General features: G+C 35.9%; 2 protein-coding genes and 1 pseudogene across 2 annotated transcripts; all 3 read left to right on the top strand.

Moving 5' to 3' along the window:
• The first annotated feature begins 2,112 nt into the window (after positions 1-2,112).
• Positions 2,113-8,683, top strand: LOC113064061 (interleukin-1 receptor-associated kinase 3-like). The gene is made up of 13 exons (XM_026234590.1): positions 2,113-2,442; positions 2,791-2,973; positions 3,971-4,014; positions 4,217-4,283; positions 4,467-4,618; positions 5,080-5,144; positions 5,244-5,355; positions 5,443-5,561; positions 5,649-5,847; positions 6,039-6,101; positions 7,149-7,316; positions 7,392-7,845; positions 7,964-8,683. Exons 1-13 carry the CDS (start codon positions 2,328-2,330, stop codon positions 8,089-8,091), a joined length of 1,869 nt encoding a protein of 622 aa, XP_026090375.1. The 5' UTR covers positions 2,113-2,327; the 3' UTR covers positions 8,092-8,683.
• A 27-nt stretch (positions 8,684-8,710) lies between these two features.
• LOC113064054 (DNA helicase B-like) lies at positions 8,711-18,155 on the top strand. Its single transcript, XM_026234577.1, has 12 exons — positions 8,711-8,926; positions 9,928-10,299; positions 11,048-11,268; positions 11,520-12,176; positions 12,254-12,431; positions 12,514-12,655; positions 12,982-13,112; positions 16,008-16,092; positions 16,380-16,439; positions 16,525-16,741; positions 16,922-17,077; positions 17,186-18,155. Exons 1-12 carry the CDS (start codon positions 8,740-8,742, stop codon positions 17,453-17,455), a joined length of 2,676 nt encoding a protein of 891 aa, XP_026090362.1. The 5' UTR covers positions 8,711-8,739; the 3' UTR covers positions 17,456-18,155.
• Positions 18,156-18,574: 419 nt separating this feature from the next.
• On the top strand, positions 18,575-26,363 carry LOC113064045 (DNA helicase B-like; annotated as a pseudogene).
• Positions 26,364-27,468: the final 1,105 nt, after the last annotated feature.

Raw genomic sequence — 27,468 nt, 5'->3', positions numbered from 1 at the left:
GGCAATTGTAAAAATGATTAAAGGTCTGTTTCTTTTCTTTTCTTTTCTTAGGTTAACTTCTCATGTTTTGGACTTTTCCATCATTTATGCTACAGAAACCAAAAATATCCTACTGTTCCAATTTTACAAACCCGATGTCTCTCAAGATGCACTATTCACACAAATATCTTTGCAACTTCCGCAATTCATCAATTTTTTGCTTTTCCTTTTCCATGAGAGCATGGCATAATTTAACCAAAGTAGCCGCTACATGTTTTGGATCATTATCTGGGTTCTTTTCACTGCTTCATTCCTCTCCGCATGTGTATATTCTGTGTAGTACGAGCGGTAGTAGTTAGGCGATTGTATATGTAAAATAATTGACAATGTTTATGCCTATCTTTGGGCTTTATTTTGTAATTAAATACAAATAACACAAACAAATCTCTCTTGAAAGAGTTGGAAACCAGGTTTTTAATGAATGATTCAATTTGACAATGTTTCAGAGAAAATGTAATTAGTAAGTGGTAAAAATAAAATTTTGAAAACCTATTGAAACAGTTGTGTTTATTGTTTCAAATAGTCTAGCTGTACTTCGAAGTTAAATTAACATTATAGCAGGTTTCAGTTACTTGCCATATATGTCTGCCTAGCAACTGAGCAACCCAAGCTGGTGATTAGAATAAGAAACAGTCGACATGTAATAGTTTGCTTTCTAAGAGGCTTTTAAAAAGGTTAAATCCTCAAAGTTTTTTCTATATTTTATCTACAAGCAGACTGCCTCGCTCTGAGATACAGTCACATGACTTCCTGGAAAACTGTGACTGTGTGGCAAACCTCTGATCCTCAAGCACAACTGACGTCATGTAGTCATATTAATAATTTGATCAAGCTATAATTTTGTGAATCATACTGCTGAAAATCACCAGCTTTCGTCATTTCAGAGACATTTAATCATTAAATATGCATGTGTTTTAATATCTAGCTTAAGTGAATGGCCTTTATTGATTCAAAGTTGCAGATTGTCTGAATGCACTGTATGAAAAATTAAAATTAAAATGTATTCATTTTTAGGGCTGGGCAAGTTGATGCGTTATATTAACCAGGCTTTGGGGGTTAAGATTCCCTACTGTGAGCACACCCTAATTATCAAGTGCTGTCCTGTGATCGTGCAGGTCTCTAATAGGAAGGTGTCTGTTATAATGTTATGATCGAGGCTCTGGACTCTGAGCATAACTTGTTTTTCTATAACAAACTATAAAATATTTTCTGTATAAACATTTATGTCCTGGCAGTGTAGTAACTAACTCGTTATATATTTAATTTAATTACATTAATGTTTTTACAAGAAATATTTTAACTGCTACTCTGTAAAAGCAATGCTGCTGTAAAGAAAGCACCTTATTTCTTTAAAGTGTTTGCAAACCAATTGTTATTGCACTTTTGTTCATATAGCAATACTTTTAGATGAAAAAAGTGCACAATAAACTACTTTTGAATGCGTTTTGTGCATAACAATGCGATTAATCTCAGACAATCATTCGATTAATCGCAAAAAAAAAAAAATTAATTCATTGTTGCCCAGTACTAATTATGTTGTTCAGAAAACCGGCCAATCATAGCCCTAGGCAGAGTTTGTCAAACTAAAACATTAATAACTTGTCTTTAAAAAGGAGGCCTATGATGCATTAACAATTTCAACTATTTCGGTTTCATTTAAGCTAGACCACCACTTAATTTTCACCAATTCTTTAAATTGAAATTCTCTCTCCTCTCTCTCTATTGTAGAGCTGGATATGAACTTTATTTCTGATTATGATAAGAAGGTTTAAAGACCTTCACAACATTTTTTAACAGTTTATGTGAGTATCAATCATTGACTGTATCATTGTATCAAAAGTGTCTTCTCATATAAATTGCTTTTTTTTTTTTTACATATTTTATTTTTACCTGTATATATAAGCTAATTATTTATCATTGCCTTTATTTTACTGTCAACTGTTATATAAATTCATCATAGCTTATACAAATGTGTAATAAAATAGTGCAATAACCATCATTATCATTATATAAATATATTATGTATTAATTATTTGCCAGAGTTAATTGATGGATTGTTGAGTGTGTTTTGTTTTGTTTTTATGGGTTGTCGCCTTTCTTACACGAGCAAATATTGAGTTGAGCGTAATAGTAAAATTATTAGAGGAAGTAGGTGGGGTTTGGGGGTTTCCGTGTTGTAGCAAGAAGTGTCAACACAAGAGAGCACTAAAGAGTTATTAGTCCGACAGGACGGGAACATCTCAGTCTAGTCAAACTTCACACACCTGTATCGTCAAGACTAGCGTATCATGTCAAATAAAATAGACACGTCGACGTTCCTCTTCGACGTCCCGCCGGTGCTGATGGGGTCTTTCTGTAGACTGATGGACAGCGGGGTCGACGGTCTGGGGTGGAGAGCTTTAGGTAAAAAACAAAACGCACTTTACCGTTATAACTTCGTACGACCGTTACCTGTAACTATGAGGTTCAACTATGGCTTACTTATCAATAACTCTGTATTTATGTGTCTTTATCTTTATTAATGTGGAAATGTGTCAATATTAAATAGCCCATGGACAATATTAATTCTGGTTATATAACTGGTAATCAGTTGTTCCTGCCAGTGCTAGTTGGCTGAGTGCAGCAAAGGTTGGCTTTCAAATTGATCAGCTTGGACCAACTAGAAATCCAGGCAGTTTAAGCCAGATGTTTTCAAAGGAGAATTTCTTTTTGTTTTTCAACTGTTCTTCATCACCGTTTGATTGCTCACAGCTACTCACATCCTTCCCAGTCAGCTGGAAGTGAGAGGCATTGAAATGTATGTGGCTGCTGGGAAAAGTCCAAGCCAAGAGCTCATGTGGTTGTGGGCCCAGCAGAATAAAACTGTAGGGGATCTGCTGAAGGTTCTGGATGAGATGGGGCACGCTCGAGCCAGGAGTCTTTTCCAATCACAAGGTAACAACTTCATTGTAAGACTCTAATTCTGCGAAAAATGTCTAGTACCATGCTAACTGTTATCAATGCCAAAATAGCTACACTAGTTATTGTAGACAGTAATTTGCAAATAAATAAATAAAAATTAAAAATGACAAAATTATTGTTTTATTAGTAGTGGTTACTAAGTAACTACACTATAAAAAAATAAAATAAAACAAAGAAATAATTTATTACCTTGCTGACTGAATGTCAACTAAAATATCCAAGTTGTCACTTACCTAACATTAAGTAACATAAAATTTCAAGTTGACAAAACTTAAAATTTTTAGTCAGTGAGGTAACATTATTTTAAGTTGAAACTATTTTTTTTACAGGTATAAACAGTATTACGGTCAGTATGTAAGGGCTGTTTACATTTTACTGCCTCCTTTTAGCTTCCCCTTTTAAGTAAAAAAAAGAAAGAAAGTGATGTGACATTCAGCCAAGTATGGTGACCCATACTCAGAATTCATGCTCTGCATTTAACCCATCCAAAGTGCACACACACACACACAGCAGTGCACACACACACACACACACACTGTGAACACACACCCGGAGCAGTGGGCAGCCATTTATGCTGCGGCGCCCGGGGAGCAGTTGGGGGTTCAGTGTTTTGCTCAAAGGCACCTCAGTCGTGTTATTGCCCGCTCGAGACTCGAACCCACAACACTAGGATTAGGAGTCAAACTCTCTAACGACTAGGCTACAACTTTTAAGTAATAGAAGCTACAATATCTATACCATATAGCAATATTATAAAGTAAATAGTAATTTAAAGAGAAACCTGACAAAATTAAATATGACGTGTACTGTAGGAAAACAAAACATGATCTAAATAACTAAGCTGTGTATGTAAATCATAGTACAGTTCTTACAATCCTATCACCCGCAAAACCACAATTAATTGGCACACAAAATGCTACAAAATCACTGAATAACGAACCTTAACCAAACATATTTAATTCTTTTCTAGACTCCTACATGCTGAAGTCATCCTCGCCCAATCTCTTCTCCACGGTAATGTCTAATTTTGAAACTTATCAACCTACAGATTTTGAAAGTAGATACTGGTCAGATGCTTGACTTTGTTCTGGTTTAGGTGTGTTAGAAAAAAAAAAGCAGCCTAGCAGTTGTGGTTTTACTTATTTAGTCACATTATGTTTGGATATTATGTTTTCACATTCACCCTGTATGTTGCATTTTTCATTTTTTAAATCAGCCTATGCCAAACACTGAGGGTTCCTGTCAAATCTCACCTCTTAACCCAGAGTCTGTGTCTGTAAAAGGTAATTTGTACAAGTGCATTTAAAATTGACCTTCACTGTGTTTGCATCATTAAGCATAATTGTACGTGTGACTGTATTCAGTACTTACTGTAGCTGTCTTTATAGATATTATCTGGAAATTTTCATTTCTACTTTGAGTGGTTTCATAAGGATATGAGTTTAAATCTTATTTGTCCTTCTCAGGTGAAAACCCGAAGTATTTTATCACATATTCTGACGTCTTAGCGGGAACGAGACATTTTCACCAGGACTTAAAAATCAGAGCAAGTGCATTCGCTGAGGTCTACTGCGGAAAATGGGGAAACAGGTCTTTTGCTGCGAAAGTTTTTAAACAGGTCATGGTCTATTAATATCTCACAACGTTACGCAAATCATTATTATTATTATTTTATTTTTTTTTACAAATAGTGCACAGACCAAGTACCGAACTAGTGTTAAATGTCACATACATTTTTTTTTTTTACATTAATAGGCAATTAGAATTTACCATTATTATTGTGTGTTGTGTATTATTATTAAATTAATCTGCCCCTCTATTATTATGTTCATCTTTCATTCTATTGTATGTTCTTTTCTGGCATTTGTTTTATATTAGTAATAAAATAATATAATAAAATACCAGAACATACTACTACTACTAATGTACAAATTATTTAATTAATTGCTGGAAATTAATTTACTACAGAAAATGGGGAAACATGTTTTGCTTTGAAAGGTTTTCTACAGGTCTCAACTAATAAATATCTGATTTCACATGCATATATTATGCTGATCACGTTTTGTATTATTTTAACAGGGGAACAAAGCTGATTGGAAGGCATTGTGGGAAAAATTCACCAAAGAAATTGAAGTTCTACAACTGTAGGTTCAGTAAATGGTTGCTTGATTATATTCCAATGACTTTTCAAATGGTGTTTATCTTTCTTTTTTTTTTAATGAATCTCATTTTTGTTTGCTTAGCTACCAGCATCCTAATATCTTGGAGTTATGGGGCAGCTTTTCAGAAGCAGATCGCTTCTGTTTAGTGTATCCGTACCTTCATAACGGATCGCTGTTCCATAGGCTTCATGAGGTAAATCATCTGCCAGTAAACTGTAATATGTTTCATCATAGCAGTCTAAAGTTGAAGATCTCATAGTGTTTACTACTCTTGTGACAGGAAGTTCAGAGGCCTCTATCATGGCAGGAAAGGCTGAACATCATCAAAGGCACCGCAAAGGCAGTCAACCATCTACACACAGCACAACCTTGCATGGTTATTTGTGGAAACATCACGAGGTGTGAATGTGAAGTCATAGCTGCAGCTTCTATATGTCCAGTGAAGATGATGCTTTGAAATGAGCTTGTTTTGTGTTGTGTTCACAGTTCAAACATACTCTTGGATGAGCACCTGCAGCCCAAATTATCAGATTTCGGGTTAGCTCGTCTCAGACCCCACTCTGTCAACCAGAGCTGCACTATTGTCATGGATACAGCTTCTCATAGCAACCTTGGCTATCTCCCAGAGGATTACATCCGTGATGGCAAGCTGTCAGTCAAACTTGACGTGTACAGCATTGGCATGGTGAGCGCAGCATCCTGTTAAAAAAATTATATCCGGAGCCAGATAATATTTGAACAAATAAAGATTTATGTCTACATTTTAAGGCTAGTGATGCAGCTGCAGAATACTGGCCATTAACATTTCTTTCTCATTTATCACTGGCCTGTCATGACTTGTCCAGTTTCTTTAAAATAAACCTTTTATGTTTGTAGGTTATATTAGAGACATGTACTGGACAAAAGGTGAAACAAGAGTCAGGAAAAAGCCTGTTTTTGGTAAGAGCCTACTTGAGGAATAAAAAAAAAAATTACTTGCCAAAACAATACAAATATATCATATCATAAAAGTGTTCATATAAATAAAATGAATTTTACAAATATCTGACTCTAAAATATATATATATACACACACACACACACACACACAAGAAACTTGAGCACCAAATCAGCATAAAAGAATGATTGACAGATCATGTGACACTGAAGACTGAAGTAATGATCATAGAAATAAGTGACATTTTAAAATCTATTAAAATAAAAATTATTACTACTACCTTTTTTAATTTTAAATTAAATGTTTTAATTGTAATATTAGTTAATGATCAATATTACTATTACTATTGTCATTAAATTTTATTTGTATACTTAATTATTTAATTACTTTTTTTATTTTTTGTTTTTTGTTTATGTCTTTTGATACTGTTAATACTTTAAATTAAAGTGATAGTTCACCCAAGAAAATTCTGTTATTAATTACTCACCCTGATGTTGTTTCAACCCATAAGACCTATGTTCATCTTCAGAACAAAAATTAAGATATTTCTGATAAAACCAGAGAGATTTCTGACCCTGCATAGACAGCAATGCAACTACCACGTTCAAGAACCAGAAAGGTAGTAAAGACATCTTTAAAATAGTCGTTGTACTGTCGTGAACGTGTTCACTGCCACTTTACTGGCACCGAAGAGAAGAAATTGTTGGAAAAATATTTTTTTGTTTGTTTTCTTTGTGCACAAAAAGTATTCTTGTAGCTTCATAACAACCTCTGAGGTTAAATGGATTATTTTAACAATGTCTTTGCTACCTTTCTGCGTCTTGAATGTGGTAGTTGCATTACTGTCTGTGCAGGGTCAGAAAGCTGTAGGATTTCATCCAAAATATCTTAATTTGTGTTCCGAAGATTAACAAAGTTCTTGTGGGTTTGGAACGACATGATGATGAGTAATGAATGACAGAATTTTCATTTTTGAGTGAACTATCCCTTGAATGTAATTTATAACACAACTTTGCCTTTCACTATTTAATGCCATTGCATTTCTTTAGAGAGATGTACTGCATTCAGAGTTTGAGGAAAAAGGCTCTGTGGATGCCTGTCTGCGGTTCTTAGATCCCAAAGTTGACCACTGGCCTGCTGCTGTGGGACTCTGTCTGCTCCGAATCGGATTAGAGTGCACCGGCAGCAAAATGCGAGTCAGGCCGAGCATGGAAACGGTTTGTAAATATTCTCATTTATGCAAACATGTACATATATGAACATAATATAAACTTTATTTTATTCCTCTTCAGGTGCTTCAGAGACTAAGCCAACTTCTTCCCATGCCTGCACTGCCTGAGGACCAGCCGCACACTCTAGATGATACAATCCCTCTTCAACAGCCATACAATGGTCGCAGTCCACATCTAAACTTCCCCATTGAAGCTGATAAAATGTACAGCCCACCGGAGAAACCGCAACCTCACAGAGTTCCCAATCTCGCAGAGCCCTGTGAGTGCAGCCAGTCGGAGGTCACCTTCTTGAGTGTTGGAGGTCACGACTTGTCGCATTCCCTCAGGGAATGTCTTCAGGAAAATGACAGAGTGGTGTCAGCATCACAAAGTCTGCAGTCAGACTCTGCAGCTCGCCTGGACTTATACGGGAGTTGGCCTGTGGAGTGCAGCTGTAGCACTGGAACCGAAGCGCAGGGGTGTGAGGACTGCTGTGCCAATGGCTTCAGTCAGTCTATTTTATACGTAACTTTAGGCAAGTGGAGTCCAGAGAAATCTTTCTAGGAAGTGTCAAACTTCTTTGTCAAACTCAATACAAACTAAATTATGTTCAAGCAGGTTCGGAAGTAATATTCAGTATTTTTCTTTTTCAGATGATGATGCCCAGCCCTCGCAGAATGTCATCACAAATCCAGCAAAAGAGAAAATAAGGAATAAAATACATCTGTACAACCAGGGGTTAATAAAAACCGAAGAGCTTCTTTCGCTAAAATCAGAGTGATTCAGCAATAGGTTGGATATCTTCACAAAAAAACGAACTCTGGGATTTTTATCAGCAGTGGGGAGTGTTGGAGCTCATTTTATTTGAATGGTTTTGTTTTTGTTTTGTTTTTGCTGCTTTAAAAAATATGTAAAGATATTTTAATAGTATTTTTATATTTATCTGCTTATATACATACATGGTTTATTTACAAACTGAGTTTTTAACATTAACAAGGAGATAAAATGTGGATGTGTGGATGCTGCAAAAATTATTGCAAATATTAACCACAATATATCTTACGCAGACCTGCAACAACTGTCACTCTGAAGGGTGTAGATAATATTTTAGCCTGTTCCTTCTTTATAATTCGTTAAAGCAATTATTTATTATTTTTCTCACATCACGTCAGAAACACTTCCCCTTGTTTCCACTTCCTCATAAAGCCTACAAATCTCCATGCTTCAGCGAAGCTCTCTGTAAGTTTGTTTTTGACGACTGGATTAATTGAGAGAGACAATGGGCTTCTAATTTGATCTAATTTATCTACGTACAAGTTATAAAAAATAATGTAAAATGTTCTATCCATAATTAAAGAAACAAGTGAAACTTTACGGAGACTTAGTTTGGGAATATTTGGCTGTGCGGTGGCGCAGATCTGAGTCAGATATGGCGCGAAGTATCGTGTCTGAACAAACCATAACTGGTTACATTCTAGCAAACAAGGAGGATGATGATGTAGAAAACGAAGATGAAGAAGAGGAAATACAGACAGAATTTTTGGACATGAAGGAGGTGAAGTCGGTATCATCTGGAGGAAAAGTGTTTAAGTTCTCCGTACCTGCTTCCAAAGAAGGTATGGGCATATTAGGTTTACTAATAAACAGACCAACTTTCAAAGCAGCTATTGCTGTTTAACTCATTTATCTCCTAACTAAATTTTTGGCTAAATTAAATATTCACATTGCAGTCTTTTGTCTGAAGTCTTTCGACTGTCATAGTAACATCATAAATGTGTGGTGGTTTCGCCTGCCAGAATTGTTTTAAAATCGGTTACATAACTAAATAATAACTAGTTAGTCCTGGTCAACCGTGCCCCGCACACAGGGCCATATTTACGCAAGCATTCTGGGCACCTGTTCGCTCGGTCATTGGGCCCAAACACAATAGATATTTTTTTCCCGCTATGGGCTATCTACAACAGTAAGAGAAATAAAATCGCAAAAGACGTTGAGCAAATAAATAAAACAAACAATAGGGTAAAAATGGCAAACTATTTCCATGTCTTCCACCTTTTTCCCTTACGAAAGAAAAATATATTTACCAATATATTTCTTAAAATGATAGCCTATATTGTAATATATTATTTTCCCTTTTTATTTTCTAATATTTTATAAATTTGCATACATTTAGTAATATATTGATGATACATATATTATACAATATATTGCAAAATATACAAATGATTGCCGCTTTCAATATATTGCAATATATTGGAAAAAATAAATATATATATAAGAATATATGCCTAATATATTACATGATATTTTCCAATATACTGCAATATATTTTTGTTTCATAAGGGTTAATGTATGCTATGGATGCGCACACACTCGGACGGAAACTTCTTGTCACAGCTGTATCGCGAATTGATCAATAAAACAGTTTGGTGGTGCCCTAGGCAAATGCTTAGTTCGTCTACCATAATGTATTATATTTAGTGTACACTTTTTACAGGTAAAAGTTACAAACTTTACATTGTTAGATGTTAAATTACTGTATGCCACTGTTGCATCTCATTCCTGAAAGAGAGAGACTAAGCTTGTTGCCATTGTACATGTTTTTTATCTTTTGCAGTGTCATTCATGGCTAATAATGAGATTGAGCCATACAAGGTTAAGGGCCGTTTTCACCTTTGTGATCCATGGTGGGAGGTAACCTGCACAGTTCGCCGTGTCAATAAGCACAAGTTTTCTACCATCCCCTCCAGCTATCCCTCCTACAGTGTCCGCACAAATCTGAGTTCAGACTCAGAGGACCATTCCCTTGTGCCTCTTTTTCTTAAAGCATGTGGTGCAAAACCTGGGTTTGTTACAGAGTTTATGAAATTTTTGTCCAAAAACGTGGTGGAGCTTATCAATGTGCTGGATGTCCTGCAGGATTTTGAAGATTCAGCACTAAATCATAAAGCTGCGGCTCAAGAGCTCAAGTCAAATCTCAAGAACTCAGGTTGGACCACTCATCACATATTTTTCAAAATAATTATAACAATTTAGCCCATTCAGTAGCTTATTGAAGGACCACTCCAATGTTTGCTTAAGTAAGTTAGTAGATTGTATTTGAAGTGATCTATCCACCTTATTGTTCGATGCTGAAGTAAGCTGATGGGCAAGACTTCATTAGCCACTATAGGGAAATAACGAGAGTGCTTTTTGCACTACAAACCAGTGTGTTCATAATTAAAATAAAGCATTAAAATAACATGGAAAGGCACAACAATTTGTAAGCAGCAAAACAAGCTGTTTTGTACAACTAACAATAGCTGGCACAGATGAGACTGGAAGCCAGACCCATAAAATTTACAAATGGCTGCGTCTACTCTTATAGAAAAAATAAGGTGGATATAAGAGAATATTATGTTACGAACTTTACAAAAAATATTATTGTAAAATAAAGACTCAAAGTATCATTAGAATGTGAAAGAAAGACAAGGCAAAATTTTTGTGTGAATATAAATTTAAATTTGATCAAAGTAGTATTTGTATATTAAAATATATTTTAGTGATGTTATATAAAGATGAATTGGTATATTTATTACACTCCTTTCAAATGATTAGTGTATCTTTAGTTAGATTGTTATATAAACATCCCGTCATTAGTGATTTTTACACAAATCGTTTGTTGATTTCATATCTGACATGACTGTTAAAAATGATATTACTGTGCTTGTTGTTTGTCATTTTGTCCTGAAAAACAGTGGCTTGGACACATGTGATAGTTGCCAGAAAATACCCTCAAATCATGAAATACTTGCCAACATTGTTACCAGGCCAGTTTATGGACATAATAAGCAATGGAAAGATGAAAAACTCCCGGGATACCACTGAAGAAACTCCGGAGCAGCAGACTAACACGCACGTATTGGAAAAACTGGAGCAGTTGATAAAGACTGATGTTTGGAAGTTGGGCTTCCACTATGTAAGCACAAATCTGTTTTTTTTTTCTTTTGTCTTCAACCTCTTCATCCACCTCAGTCCTTCAGCCTGTTCTACTTGTCCATCTGTTCAAACTTCAAGCTTTTAAAACAGTTCACTTTCAGACATAGCTTTCCTTCTCTAGTTTTTGGATGTTGCTGAAACATTTTTTATAAATATTATTTATTTTTTATTTTAAGTTTTTGCATATTCTTTATCAGGTTGTTGTCTCAATGTTGTCATGTTTTCTGACAGATCATGTTTAGAGAATTCCATATGATCAGATGTGAAGCAAAGCTCGAAGCTTTCAAGGTTTGTAATTTGCTCAGCCGAATGACTGGGGAGCAGCGTAACGGCTTAGAATTGTATGCTAAACTCAAAGACTACTGCAGAGACACTGGCAGCACATACATTGAACAGAATATGCTGCTGGAGAAAATGCAACAGTGGAAAATTGAAGATGCAGGGTTCTCGTTCCTTCACAAGCATGATGTGCTGAAACTGGAGAACAACAAGGTGGCACTTCACAACTTCTTCAGCTATGAGAAAGGCATTGCTGAATGCTTGAGGGCCCTGATTGAGGGAGAACCCTGGGTGATCGACTTGAATGTGAGGAAGGTTCTTCAAAGAGCTCATGATGACTTAAATCACTCTGCTAAAGAGTTAGATGAGGATCAAGTGCGAGCAGCAGAAATGATGTGCACCAACCCGGTGACGGTGATCAGTGGGAAAGGAGGTTGTGGGAAGACCACATTGGTCTCCCTAGTGTTTAAGATGGCCATGGAGAAACAGACCAGAAACAGTGACAGTGATGAAAAGCCTCCTATTGAAGTTCTCCTCACTGCTCCTACAGGGAGAGCTACTTCAGTTCTTACTAAAAGAACCGGCTGCACTGCTTATACTTTGCACCAGGTACAGCCACATTGCACAAGTACCGTAAAATCAATGTTACTGTATGATGTTCCTTTTTGTGTGTTCATCTTTTTAAGGTTTTATGGAGCTTCATGAACAGAAAAAAACAAGAAAATGGAAATCTTCAAGAATGGAAGTTCTCGAAGGTGCGGGTGCTGGTGGTCGACGAGGGGAGCTTGGTGTCTGTTCAGATGCTTCACTCTGTTCTCAGCATGCTTACCAAACACGCAGAACTCCAGAAGTTCATCTTCTTGGGTAAGAGCAAACTGCATGTGTATCAGATTTCAATAATGGTTATAAACAGCTGTATTTGATTCATTTTGTTTTGTGTCTGCAGGAGATGTGAGACAGTTGCCCAGCATTGAACCTGGAAACACACTGTACGATCTGTTTGAAGGTTTCAGGAAGGTCCGGTGGGCTATTGAGATGCGGACCAACCATCGTTCTGAGTCTGAGCTCATCGTCAGAAACGCTGGACTGTGAGCAGATTGTTTGAGCGCTATACTTTTGATTAGAAAATAAGGAAGCACTTTATTTTACAGCCCTGTTCCATATGTACATACTATATACTTATTATAACAATTACAATAACTGGGTAATAACTATGCAGTAACCCTGAACCTAACCCTAAATCTAACCTTAACCCATGTAGTTACCTTATACTCAAATGCTTTTGACTTTAGGTACACTGTAGGTACAAATATTAATGCTATTTCTTGCTGAATCCTAATACAAGTTTAGTTCACATTCTAGTACTCATACTCATAGTGTTACTGTTGTTATATTTTTATTCAAAATCTTTCAGTATCTCAGAAATGGGAAAAAAAAGACGTTACAATCCTGTGGAGTTTGATGCCACCATAAACATGACAACACCCTCCACAGTGCCATCTGACAAAAGTTTCATTTTTGTCCAAGTCAGTGAGAAGGATGATGGTAAGTGAGCATTTTACAACACAATTTCATTATGACATGTTATCAGTGTCGTTTCTAGGCATAGGCAAACTAGGCGGTCACCTAGGGTGCCACCAGCTGAAGGGGCGCCAATGAGCACTCGTACTGGCACTATATTTAGCAGGGTTGTGATAATGAGTGGCATGTTCACCCTGAAATATGACTGCCGCCCCCACTGGATCCCCCAACATTATTGAGTTAGATTACTATCAATCTGATAAGGCCTGTATGACATTGGATTAGAGCACTGTCAATTGCTGCTTGATGGTTGCATGCAAAGTTTGCATTTGGAGTGCTCAAACCACGCCATTAGATAGGTGGGCTCTGTCAGTGCTTTGGCAAGGTAACACTTTATTTGTTTGCTATGCAATAAAGCTAAGTTCAAAGGCCAATTTAAAATATTGGCACAGTAAATAAAGTGCACAAAATCAGTATGTTTTAGGCAGTGTATGGAGGATGAAACCTGCAAAAACAATAAATAAGTAAATAAATAAATATGCAACATGCTAATGAGAGAGTGACAACCATTTCATAGCAACTTTAAAGTGTTCCTATATGTCTTAATTATGATGCACACTTTTTAGATTTTTATGATTTATTCACTAAACTGTCAAATTATATATAAAAAATGCTATTTTTCTTTGTCAAGTAATTAGTAACGAGTAATTTTATCAATCCATAATTATTTGCGTATTTATTTATTTTTAGTTTTTGCAGGTTTTGTCCTCCATAGCAATGGACTTGTATAAAGATCAGTACATCCTTTATTAAACCGCTTTGTCAAGTTTAATGCAACCTTACCAAGGTGTTGAAAACGTTATATTAACAGTCAATTTAAAAATCATGCATTCAGATTTGTGTAACTTACAATGGGCTGAATGTCCACAAATTAGTGTCATTACTATGACAACCAATTTCAGTGTGACAAGAAACTGGTGACTGAATACACACACACACACACACACATACTATATATATAACACACACACACACACATACTATATATATATATATATATATATATATATATATATATATATATATATATATATATATATATATATATATATATATATATATATATATATATATATACAGTATTGTTCAAAATAATAGCAGTACAATGTGACTAACCAGAATAATCAAGGTTTTTCGTATATTTTTTTATTGCTACGTGGCAAACAAGTTACCAGTAGGTTCAGTAGATTCTCAGAAAACAAATGAGACCCAGCATTCATGATATGCACGCTCTTAAGGCTGTGCAATTGGGCAATTAGTTGAATTAGTTGAAAGGGGTGTGTTCAAAAAAATAGCAGTGTGGCATTCAATCACTGAGGTCATCAATTTTGTGAAGAAACAGGTGTGAATCAGGTGGCCCCTATTTAAGGATGAAGCCAACACTTGTTGAACATGCATTTGAAAGCTGAGTAAAATGGGTCGTTCAAGACATTGTTCAGAAGAACAGCGTACTTTGATTAAAAAGTTGATTAGAGAGGGGAAAACCTATAAAGAGGTGCAAAAAATGATAGGCTGTTCAGCTAAAATGATCTCCAATGCCTTAAAATGGAGAGCAAAACCAGAGAGACGTGGAAGAAAACGGAAGACAACCATCAAAATGGATAGAAGAATAACCAGAATGGCAAAGGCTCAGCCAATGATCACCTCCAGGATGATCAAAGACAGTCTGGAGTTACCTGTAAGTACTGTGACAGTTAGAAGACGTCTGTGTGAAGCTAATCTATTTTCAAGAATCCCCCGCAAAGTCCCTCTGTTAGAAAAAAAGGCATGTGCAGAAGAGGTTACAATTTGCCAAAGAACACATCAACTGGCCTAAAGAGAAATGGATGAACATTTTGTGGACTGATGAGAGTAAAATTGTTCTTTTTGGGTCCAAGGGCCACAGGCAGTTTGTGAGACGACCCCCAAACTCTGAATTCAAGCCACAGTACACAGTGAAGACAGTGAAGCATGGAGGTGCAAGCATCATGATATGGGCATGTTTCTCCTACTATGGTGTTGGGCCTATTTATCGCATACCAGGGATCATGGATCAGTTTGCATATGTTAAAATACTTGAAGAGGTCATGTTGCCCTATGCTGAAGAGGACATGCCCTTGAAATGGTTGTTTCAACAAGACAATGACCCAAAACACACTAGTAAACGGGCAAAGTCTTGGTTCCAAACCAACAAAATTAATGTTATGGAGTGGCCAGCCCAATCTCCAGACCTTAATCCAATTGAGAACTTGTGGGGTGATATCAAAAATGCTGTTTCTGAAGCAAAACCAAGAAATGTGAATGAATTGTGGAATGTTGTTAAAGAATCATGGAGTGGAATAACAGCTGAGAGGTGCCACAAGTTGGTTGACTCCATGCCACACAGATGTCAAGCAGTTTTAAAAAACTGTGGTCATACAACTAAATATTAGTTTAGTGATTCACAGGATTGCTAAATCCCAGAAAAAAAAAATGTTTGTACAAAATAGTTTTGAGTTTGTACAGTCAAATGTAGACACTGCTATTTTTTTGAACACACCCCTTTCAACTAATTGCCCAATTACACAGCCTAAAGAGCGTGCATATCATGAATGCTGGGTCTTGTTTGTTTTCTGACAATCTACTGAACCTACTGGTAACTTGTTTGCCACGTAGCAATAAAAAATATACTAAAAACCTTGATTATTCTGGTTAGTCACATTGTACTGCTATTATTTTGAACAATACTGTATATATATATATATGTTACATTGGGCATGAAATTGGCTAGAAATGGGCCTGCATGTTATAATTAGAATGTCATGTTTGGTTGATTATTAAAGAGAAACAGCTGTAATTTAAATATTTATTTGATGTGTATTTTAAATATATTTTGGTTAGCGCTCCAGGAAGCCCTTAAATTCTTACTCAAGGAAGCTCCTGGTCTCAAAGATCATAAATCATCACAGATTGTGGCATTTATGAGGTAAGATCTCATTCAAAGGTAAAAAAAAAACCCAAGGTGATATCCTTAAACTCCTTCTCATGTTTAAATTATCTTCGTTTCTCAAAGGGAAACCTACAACTTGGAAAGAACCATATGTAAATAGTATGTTGCTCACAGAAGATCAATTTTGATCAATTTTGACACAACCCATATTTAAAACTCTCAGTTTGGCCCTCCTGTCACTTACAACTCAAAAACTTGCATTGCAACAAATGTAGTTGAGTCCCAAATAAATGGTAACCTAAAATTATTGCTTTTACTTAAAGGAGGGACTGTCAGTTGATCAATGAGCTTTGCTGCAGGCATTATTCACATCATGTTACAAAGTAAGTAAAATCATACTAATTTAAATTTCATCACCTTTACTGGTTCCCTTTTTAACAGTTTGTATTCCTATTTTGTTTCCGTTAGGACTCATGAAAATAAAATATACTTTGAAGTTGGGGATAAAGTATGCTGCACAAAAAATGGCTATATCTCAGAAGCAGATAATGACAACATGGAAGAAGCGCATGCACATGATATTGCTGGAACGTCCCAAGATATTCCAAGTACCCAAAGAAAAAATGAACAGAAGCAAGTGAAAAAAGAAAGAATGTGCAATGGGGAAATTTTCTTCATTAAAGCGGTGAAGTGTTTGGGAAAATGCCTTGATTTGATATTGTCTTGCTTTTTTTTTTACAATACTAAAAAGTCTTTAATCTGAAATATGTGGTGTTAAAGTAAACTGACATCAATTTGTGAGCAGTTAGAATGATTACATGAATTTGATTGATGCATTTTTATGATATTTTACATCCAAACACAGGATGTAATTGACAAGGATATGGGAGCAAGATGCAAAACAAGACGCTACTTGACCCTAGATGATGAAAACGGCCGTGTGGTGACTTCTAACTACAGTGAACTACAGAAAGAGTGTAAACTGTGCCATGCTTGGGCAAGAACCATTCACACCTTTCAGGTCTACAGTTCACACATACACTCTGGATGATCTTTGTTTAAAATGAACACCTAATATTAGCATCTGTCTCAGTTTCATGCAACTAATCATGTTTTGTCTTCACCTTAGGGCTCGGAGGCTGAAACAATTGTGTACGTTCTTGGAAATACCTTTGTTCAAAACTGGCAGCACGTATACACTGCGGTGACGCGCGGTCAGAAGCGTGTGTATGTGGTGGGTAGAGAGCGTGATCTAGCAAGAGCCATTGAGAAAAGGATCACCCCTCGTAACACACGACTGCGTGGCCGTGTCAAGGAGATAGTTGCCCAACTAAATTTTGAGGACTCTTTCACTCAGTCTGATTGCAGTCCAGACTCAAAGCGTCAGAGAGTGAACTAATAAAAGTGACAGAGTAAAACATCTGTAAATGATCAAAAGTACACTGATATTCTTTTTAACCTATGGCCTACTCTTGCTCTAGCAAACCACTTCAGAAGAGTATCCATTGGAAAGCAGAAACTGAAGTCCCAAATATCACAGCAAGGAGATGATGATTCCCTGATGATTCCTAATTCAAGATCTAATTCAAACCAGTGCAAATACAAAGTCTCAGGATATTTACTTTAAAACAAATATGCTGTATTTGAAAGAAACGATTGCACTATTTCTTTTTCAGTAATGATAGAATACATTTTATTTCTATTATTGTTAACTTTCTGAAATTAGGTAGTCTTAATAATGCATTTGTATAAGTGATTATACTATTGACATTATGTGGCACTGTCTTACCCAGGTATATGAATATATTATAATATATCAAATATTAATCATGTAATCAGATTTTGTGTGTGTGTGTGTTTGTTAAATTTGAATTATGCTTTTTATTACAATATAACGTATTTGTTCTCAGCTCTGCATCTTCTCTATTTTACTTTTGACTGGATATTCTAACTGTTTTGATGGCATGTTTTTATGTTATTTTTTATTTTTATTATTACTTTGTCTGAATGGCATGTAATGGGATGTGCACGTCTAACATTTCGGCACAATTGTCAATATACAATGAACATTAAATAAATATTAAGAATGATTAAAATAATTTATGTTGATTTCTTTGTTAATCACAATTAAAATACATCTACATGCAGTTTGATGTTCAGGTTATCTTTATGCTATTTTTATCCTCCCTTTGGTTTGTTAAAAAAAAAAAAAAAGTAAAATAAAATAAAAAGTAGCTGACTGCAGATTTATCGAGCTTGAAATATTACATTTGGGACCAGAAAGAAAATGATAATAATTACATATAGAATTATTAATATAATACAGGTTTATTTAGTTTTTGTTTAACCTTTTTTATAATGTTATAAAATAGGTTTTGCATGCAATTAATAAATAAAAATGAAATTATTTTTCCCCTATACTCTTGAATAAATGCATTTTATTTTTTAATACTATGTCTGATAGTTTTGTTTATTTTTGACTTGTTTAGTGAATCCATTGACAGGAAGCTGCAAATAAACTGATCGGACTTTTATTTTGGCGTAATGCGCCAATGTTGACTGCTTACAGTCAACGAGTCAAGAACTGAACCGCGAACTGTCGAAATCTTTAAACATGGCGCTGCAAAGTCCCACCGCTGGACTAAAAACCATAACTGGTTACATTTTGCCCGAACGACACGCTGTACAGTCAAACCAAGAAGATGTTTCTGAAAGTGAAGATGAAGAAGAGGAAACACAGCCCGAGTTTCTGGACATGAAAGAGATGGATTCTGTTTCATCTGGGGGAAACATGTTTAAATCTTCCGTGGTGGCGTCAAAAGAAGGTAAAACAACACATTTACTAACAAACATTTGTTATCCCTTGGTTGTTTAATTGTTAAATGATCACAAGGTGAAAAAAATAAACAGTTTTAACAAGTAAATAGATAAAACATCAAATATTTTTATTGTTTAACTTTGCTAGTCACGTAACGTTAACCATGTTTACGTTTTACGCGGTTGCAGGTAAGATATAGAAACCGTGTTTATATTGTTTCATTGTAATAAGAAAACAAAGTATCAATGTTTACATATGGACGTTTTTTATGTGTTAAATTGGGGGTAAACGTATTCATAATAAAACATAACAAATGTTATAAGTTACTCTTTGTATTTTGTTTTTGATAATGCCTTTTCCCGTGTAATGTTTATCTTGTATGCCATTTTTTTCACTTTCAGGCATGTTTGCTTAATTTGTAATTTCCTCTCTTAAATTGTTATTGTAATTCCTTATATTGTAAAATTATTTTATTTCAGAGCTGTAAATCTTTAAATTTTGAGTAACGTTAACCTGTGAACACCAAAACAAGCATGGCACATCACTGACCTGCAAGTAGTGATAGATTTGTTTATTTACTTTGTTACAGGTATCCTTTGTTACAGTCTACCTGTCACAAGAAAACATAATCATATGTAAAGGTTATTTAGTTACAAAGTCTCCTGTTTACAGTTTCACTGTTAAAATTAATCTTATTACAGATAATGTTGCTATAACAAAGCGTTTAGTACAATCAACATTGTTATGTCTAAATTCTGTTAAAATCTACCTTTCATTTTGTCTCACTTCTTGAAGATAATGAAGCTTATTTGTACATTAACTCACTTGTATTATTTTTGTTTATATACATATAGTCTTTATTTAGGGATCAAAAGGCCTCATGCATGTCTTATCATTTTCTTTTGCAGTTCCATTCATGGTCGGTAATAAGATGTATCAGGTTGATGGCCGTTTTCCCCTCCATGACCCCTGGTGGGAGGTTACCTGTACAATTCGCCAAGGCCGGCACAAAAATTTTGTTAAAGGCTTCCCCTCCTACAGACTCCGTACTGATCTGGGAACAGAGGGCCGGTCACTTGTGTCTCTCTTTCTTAAAGCATGTAAGGCAGAACCTGACTTTGTTAACTTGTTTATGGAGTGGTTGCCCAACGACAGACGTGTGGAGCTTGGCAATGTGCTGGACGTCCTGCAGGATTTTGAAGATTCATCTCCTGAGAATAAAGCTGTGGCTAAACAGCTCAAGTCAAATGTCAATCGCTCAGGTTGGAAATGTATACCATGTTTGCTTCTATAATTTCTATGACACAAGTAAAGTGATTTTTGGTAGAATTATTACATTTAGCAAAAATTCTAAACATGTTTTGTCGTAAAACAAAGACACAGAAGAGCCTCGGCACAACCAGACCTGAAGTAACTTTCTAGAGCTTAATCTGATGCCTGAACCTTAAATAGACACTTCTGCATGTATAATGAATATGAAAAAGTGATATTGATAACATAATCATATCTATGTACTTTAATCAAAACAGCGGCATGGACACACATTCGAGTTGCCAGCTTGTACCCTGAAATCATGAAATACTTACCGACATTGCTGCCAGGCCAGTTTATGGACATAATAAACAAAGGAAGGATGGATCACGTGCCAGAAACTTCTAAGCGAGATGATTCTACAACTACAGAAGGAAGCGATACAAATGTATTGGCCAAACTTGAGGAGCTCATTAAAACTGATGTATGGAAGCTGGGCTTCAATTATGTAAGATGGCTACTCTGATGGTTTGGTTTGAAATCTTAAGCTTACTTTATTTCCTGCATTGTTTTTTAAATTTTTTAATATGATTATTTTTCAACAGATCATGTTTAAAGAATTACATCTGGTCCGATGTGAAGCACAAATGGAGGCCTTCAAGCTCTGTCATTTATTTTGGAGTATCCCGGTGCTGCAACGTAATGCCTTGCTGTTGTATACAGAACTGAAAAGACACTGCGGAGCCACTGGTAGCACATACGCCGACCGGGAGCTGCTGGAGAAGAATATATCGAATGAGACGGGACATCTGGGCACCTGGGAAGCTTTAAGTTTCCTTGTGGAGCAGGGGGTGCTTAAAAGAGAAGGTGACAGGGGTGGCACTTCGGAACCTCTTCGGCTACGAGAAAGGCATTGCCGAATGCTTGAGGGGCCTTGTTGAGGGAGACCCCTGGAAGATCCACTTGGATGTGAGAGAGGTTCTTCGTGAAGCTCAACTGGATAGATTAAGGGCGAAGGCCCGGGAAAACCACAGTATGACTCTCTCTAAGAAATCTAAGGCTGATGCAAAAACATCAGTTTCAGAAGCACAAAATGACATTGTTCAGGAGGTTAAGGTTGAGCAGATGGATCTTGCGTTTCCTCAGCCTGCTACTTCAAGCGCAGTCCATCACAATGGAGCAATTACAACATGTGATTCTTGTCAGTCCTATGAAATTACAAAGCTCACTATTAAGGAGGAAAGTGTAACTTCAGACTCCTCAAATGACTCCACTAACTTTGACATTGATCCCTCAACTATAGAGCTAGACCCCGATCAAGTGCGAGCAGCAGAAATGATGTGCACCAACCCGGTGACTGTGATCAGTGGGAAGGGGGGTTGTGGGAAGACCACAGTGGTCAGCCTGGTGTTTAAGGCGGCCATTGAGCAACAGACAAGTGACAGAGAAGAGGTGCTGAAGGCCTGTGAGGACTTTCAGAATGACTCTCAGGGGTCCAGTAATGGTCTGCTGTCAGATGTTCACAAGGAGAAAAAAGATAATGAAAGTAGTGACAGTGATGAAAAGCCTGTAGAGGTTCTCCTCACTGCTCCTACAGGAAGAGCTGCTTCACTTCTCACTAAGAGAACCGGTTTCACTGCTTATACTATGCACCAGGTATAGTCTGCGTAACCTAACATAACTTTACATTACATCGAATTTCCTGATATAACCTTACATGACTTAAAGATTACATACAAACATAAGGATTAAAATAATACACTAGATACAACTTTACATGACTTAATTTCTTCTGCAACATAACATAATGTTACATAAACAATTGTACACAACATAACAATATAAACACAAGTTAACATATATTTACACTACATATCATAACAACTTTACATATAACTGTATTTCACAGTTGCATAAAATTTTAATGATGGTACATGTCTTAAACTTTACATTATATTAGATAAAGTGTCATAATATAGTAATACTAATAATAATATAACTTTACTAACTTAATCATAACAACTTTACATAGTATTTCGCAGCATTATATGCCATAAACATTACGTAAAATTTCAGAACTTAATGTTAATTATTGTATTAATTTTTTTTTACAGTGGAACATTGTATTTCATAACATAATGTTACATATACAGTACATAACGTAATACTACTTAATATTTCTTGACATTTAAACAGCATTTACTTAACTTTAGAAAACATTTTATACATCACACTTGTACAAGGTTTGGTAATGGTTAATGCACTGTTGCTGTTTTAACATGTTTCAGTTGCTTTAAATACCTTGTATTAGTTACATATATTACACAGAAAAAAATCCCCATTCTTTTAGGTTTTATGGAGTTTCATGAACACAAAAAAAGATGGAAGTGGAAATCCTGAGGCATGGAAGTTCTCGAAGGTGCGGGTGCTGGTGGTCGACGAGGGGAGCTTGGTGTCTGTTCAGATCCTGCACTCTATTCTCAGCATGCTTACCAAACACGCAGAACTCCAGAAGTTCATCCTTTTGGGTAAAGGCATATTGCGTGCATAATACTTTTTTTTAGGGTTTATTTACAATGCATTTTATTGGCAACATTATTCTATAGCTTAAGTACCTTCTTGTATTACTATTAAACAAGCAAAAACATTTATTTGTCTCTGCAGGTGATGTGAGACAGTTGCCCAGCATTGAGCCTGGAAACACACTGTACGATCTGTTTACAGGTCTCAGGAAGGTCCGGTGGGCTATTGAGATGCGGACCAACCATCGTTCAGAGTCTGAGCTCATCGTCAAAAACGCTGGAGTGTGAGCAGATAGTTTGAATTCTTCAATGTTTTATAGGGTTATATAAATTAATACAATCTTCCTCCTTTTAGTACCTTTGTGGTTCACAGACTGCCGTGTGTGTGTATGTTTAATATGGACTCAAACCTTTATTAATTATACTTTTGTTATTTCCATAAACTTTCAGCATCTCAGAGATGGGTATAAAAAAACATTACAGTCCTCTGGAGTTTGATGCCACTGTAGACATGATGAGACCTTCCAAAGTGCCATCTGACAAAAGGTTCATTTTTGTCCAAATCTGTGGTGAAAATGATGGATTTGGTAAGTGAGCAGTTATGAAAAATGTGAACATGTTGGATGTTTTTCAGTGCATTTATTCTTTTTAGAACACTTTGTTTTTATAAGCTGGGACTGTAGAATGATGTGTGGTAATTACACTGTGACTGTGCCTCAGAAGCACATCAATTGCTCATGCATCAAAGGTGTGAACCTGACGGCCCGTGCAATCAGAATAGCAAAAGAAACAGACTTAGATCGGTTAGACTTAGATATTGGTTCCTGTATGTCTAGCATATTGCAGGATTTCAAAGGATAGTTCCTGAAAACACACTTCCTGTCATCTGTGAATCCTTCGACACCTTGGGTTGAGATCAGTCAATCAATCCAGAAGCTAGACAGCCATCTTCAATACATTTCACTCCCCACAAGCACTTTGGTGCAAGTTTATTGCAATTATAATAACAAAAGCTCTTGACGAACATTATTGTATGAGGTGTAATGTTACGAATTCACTATAATGGGCAAAATGTCTGTATTTGAAGTTTATTTAATCATATTTTGCTGCATAGACCTCCAGGATGCCATTACATTCTTACTTCAGGAAGGTCCTGGACTGGAGGATCATAAATTGTCACAGTTTGTGGCTTTCAGAAGGTAAGACCGATTACAGTTTGTCACACTATGCTGAGAATCTTTTTCTGCAAATGCTGTCCCTGAGGCTAAAATTGCTGTTCTTACTGTTCACAGAAAGGACTGCGAGTTGATCAATGAGCTTTGTTGTAAACATTATTCTAAACATATTACAAGGTGTGTGAATAGAAGTTATTCCTTTTCTTATAACTAAATAAGTAGGACCTTTATAGGTTATGTTTTTAGCAAATATTTTGGTGTTAATATTCAGTTTCATTTATTTCAGGACTTCCAAAAACAAATTGAACTTTCAACCAGAAGATAAAGTTTGCTGCACTAAGAATGGCTATGTGACACACCATGAGGAAAAGAAAGAAGTAGTGACTTCCTCTGATACTGCCAGAGCTGAACAAGACCGCGCTCGGTCTTCCCATGATGATGCTGGAAATCAGACACAAAATGAACAGACGAAAGAGAAGAAAAAGCGACTGTGCAATGGGGAAATTTTCTTCATTAAAGATGTACTGATTATTTATTGAGCAATTTATATTTGTTTTCATTTAATACTCCCAAATTCTGGCTGGAGAAATAGAACAAGTATTTTTTAAATTCTTTATAAATTCTAAATGCTTAGTTTTAAGTACATGAGTAATTATATATAAATGTAACTTGCCATTGTTATTGTTTATCAATCACAGGATGTGACTAAAGAGGATGAGGAAAACGGACGTAAATGATACGCTTCCTGACACTAGATGATGACAATGGATGTGTGGTGACTTGTAGCTACAGGGAGCTACAGAGAGAGTGTAAACTGCGCCATGCTTGGGCAAGAACCATTCACACCTTTCAGGTACTGATCCTCTGTTAATTTATGGCCCCATTCACACCTGACATCAGCATTTGTTTCAGCTTCATGCAGCTCTTTGTTTTCTCACTTTAGGGCTCAGAGGCCGAAACTATTGTGTACGTTCTCGGAGACAGCACTGCTCAAAACTGGCAGCACGTATACACTGCAGTAACACGCGGTCAGAAGCGTGTTTATGTGGTGGGTAGAGAGCGTGATCTAGAAGAAGCCATCAAGAGATGGATCATCCCCCGTAACACACGATTTGTGCCGCTTCGTCACGAACGTAGTTTCCCAGCAATGTCCTGAAGTCTCGTTGACTCAGTCTGCCTTCAGTCAGAATCAAGTAGAAACTCCTGTGAACCACGGTTTCGGCCCTTCACAGTCCACACCAGTGGCCTCGCAGACCCCTAGTCGCCACCACTCGAAGCTGTCCAGACCTTCATGTGTACACCACCTCTATAAAGATCGAAATGAACGAAGCCATCAAACATCAAACGATATCCATTTACAAGATGATGTAGCATTCACTCAAACCTACTCTTGGTCGCCTATGGACAGTTGCGATGAGCCAAGCAAAATGCACAATGAAAATGCATTCGAATTATCCAATCATGTTGATAATGCGCCACTGTTAGAAGAGTTCAGCTCTCCCTCGAATGAATGCAGTAGGGGCTCTAAACGGGTTATCCCTGTAGACATCTGCTCTACACCAACTAAACAACCAAAGGTAATGGATGCACTAGAACATCTGGAAATGATAAACAAAAAATGTGTCATTATGTAACTGTGATTACAAAATAATAATTGCTAACTGTTTAATGGATGAAGATCTCAATAAGCTTTACTTGCCACGTGTACATTGGTGCAATGACATTTATAATTGTGGCAATGATGAAGAAATATGTATTTACACTAATATATTATAAATTAAAAAAGATGCAGCAAAGCAATGAAATAAAAAGTGCAAACAGATGTCCATGTATTATCAAACACTGAATTGAATATGCAGAAATAATCATTTTAATTGGATGATGTGTCAGATCTTTATGTTTAAGATTATAAAATTCATTGCAAATCATTTTCAAAATGTATAATATATAATGTCCATGTGATATTATTGGAAATGTAAGTCCTATACTAAAGGTTTTTTGGCTGAATGTGCATAACATTCTGTCATCTCCTCTCCAGCAAACCACTTCAGAAGAGTCTCCGCTGGGCAGCTCAAGGCTGAAGCTTCTGTCCATTACCAGTCCCGCCCCAAATCTGGAAGGCAGCTCTTCCCAGACAATTCATGTTCTCACAGGAAACCGCCTTAGTGTGGTCCGTGCCAAGACCACGTCGAAGCTGTAAAGAATGTAATTAATGCGTATTTTGGGGGGTGGTTTTCAGAGCATTTGGATGAGCACGAGTTAGCGTTTACATAACGATTAATTATGAATAATTTGCTAATTTCACTCATGATTTCTGTTATCTAAAATAGGACTTTACTGTTTAATAATAGTCATAAGAAAAAGAATGCCAAGAATAACTATATCTTGTTATATATTGTGATACTGTGGAAGAAATGTGTGAGTTCCATTTGCTGTAAGGCATCCTTAGAAAATCATTATTTTTAAATCATATGTAACTAACAATTGTGTAAAAGAATGATAAAATCTGAAATTTGCCATTTTACACACCAATACAAGAAAACGTTACGTATCTAGATCAGATTTGTAATTGAAGCTTGTCCTTGTTTCTTACGATGTCATTTTAAAATACTTTTATATGTTTATCTAATATCTTACTAGCAAACTAGCAAACGTTATGCAGGGTATAAAAAAAAAAAAAGAAAAAACTCCCCTCAGTGTTTATATAATGTAAATCAAAGTTTCTATCTATTAGGGCCAGAGCAATGTTTTGTTCTACACTGAAGAATTTAGGATTTCTTAACAACGGTTAGGATGCACTTTAAAATCTCAATACATTTTGATTGGTCATTGTATTGTTATTGTTGCCATAATTTCACTTTTTATTTAAAGCCTGAAGGATGTGACAGGTTATTTTAAAAGCTCAGCATGACAGTTGTCTAACAATAAACCACTGAACAGTAGCATTTTTGTTTGTTTGTTTATTCAAATTCAAATGCCTGCTTGATCTATGTATATGAAATATTCTTGTCCTTTTAACTTCACTTTTAATATTTCAATATACACATTTTGTATAAATTAAACATTTAAAATGTAAGTTAATTTAAAAGTTTTTAAATTTAAAGCTGCATTGGGTAATTAGTGTAAATATTTTACATTGCACATTAAGTACTTTGTTATATTGATTAAAATATTTTTTGTATACTTATGCATACTTTCGCATACATAAGAGAATGTCAGTGTCCGATACTCTATTGTCTGACACTGACTCTTATTTTTCCTGTTTAAAATAAGTAGATTCATTATATTATTTCCTTCAAAAAGAAATCCCACTGCTCTAGTGTGATTTTGGAGCCTTCACTAACGTTAGTTTAAAAAAAAGAAAAGAAAGAACGTCATCATTCTACGCCTTATGTATCTGTGGAATGATTGGCTGAAAGAGTGACGTGTCAGTGACGAGCGATCCCGGAAGACTCGTATTGTTAAAGCTGTCAGTGTGCAGGGATACTACTTTCCAAAATTAACAAATATTTTCAGTTAATTTCATTGAGTAATTGAATTTAACATCATGTCCGCTAGAAATCCAGGAATGGATCTTGGTGAGCTGTTTTTTTTTCTATCGTGTTATCATTTTCTCCAAACGAATCCGAGCTTTTACATACCGCTA

Source organism: Carassius auratus, chromosome 4 (genome assembly GCF_003368295.1).
Source record: "Carassius auratus strain Wakin chromosome 4, ASM336829v1, whole genome shotgun sequence".
In the NCBI taxonomy this organism is placed as follows: domain Eukaryota; kingdom Metazoa; phylum Chordata; class Actinopteri; order Cypriniformes; family Cyprinidae; genus Carassius; species Carassius auratus.
This window is presented reverse-complemented; position numbering and strand designations above follow the sequence as displayed.

Excerpts from the sequence above, each read along its gene's own strand:
- LOC113064061 (XM_026234590.1), top strand. The coding sequence starts at position 2,328 with ATGTCAAATAAAATAGACACGTCGACGTTCCTCTTCGACGTCCCGCCG. Across the intron at positions 2,443-2,790 it reads TCTGGGGTGGAGAGCTTTAG|CTACTCACATCCTTCCCAGT; the intron begins GTAAAAAACAAA and ends GATTGCTCACAG. Across the intron at positions 5,145-5,243 it reads GAAATTGAAGTTCTACAACT|CTACCAGCATCCTAATATCT; the intron begins GTAGGTTCAGTA and ends TTGTTTGCTTAG.
- LOC113064054 (XM_026234577.1), top strand. The coding sequence starts at position 8,740 with ATGGCGCGAAGTATCGTGTCTGAACAAACCATAACTGGTTACATTCTA. Across the intron at positions 12,432-12,513 it reads CCAGAAGTTCATCTTCTTGG|GAGATGTGAGACAGTTGCCC; the intron begins GTAAGAGCAAAC and ends TTGTGTCTGCAG. Across the intron at positions 13,113-16,007 it reads AGTCAGTGAGAAGGATGATG|CGCTCCAGGAAGCCCTTAAA; the intron begins GTAAGTGAGCAT and ends TATTTTGGTTAG.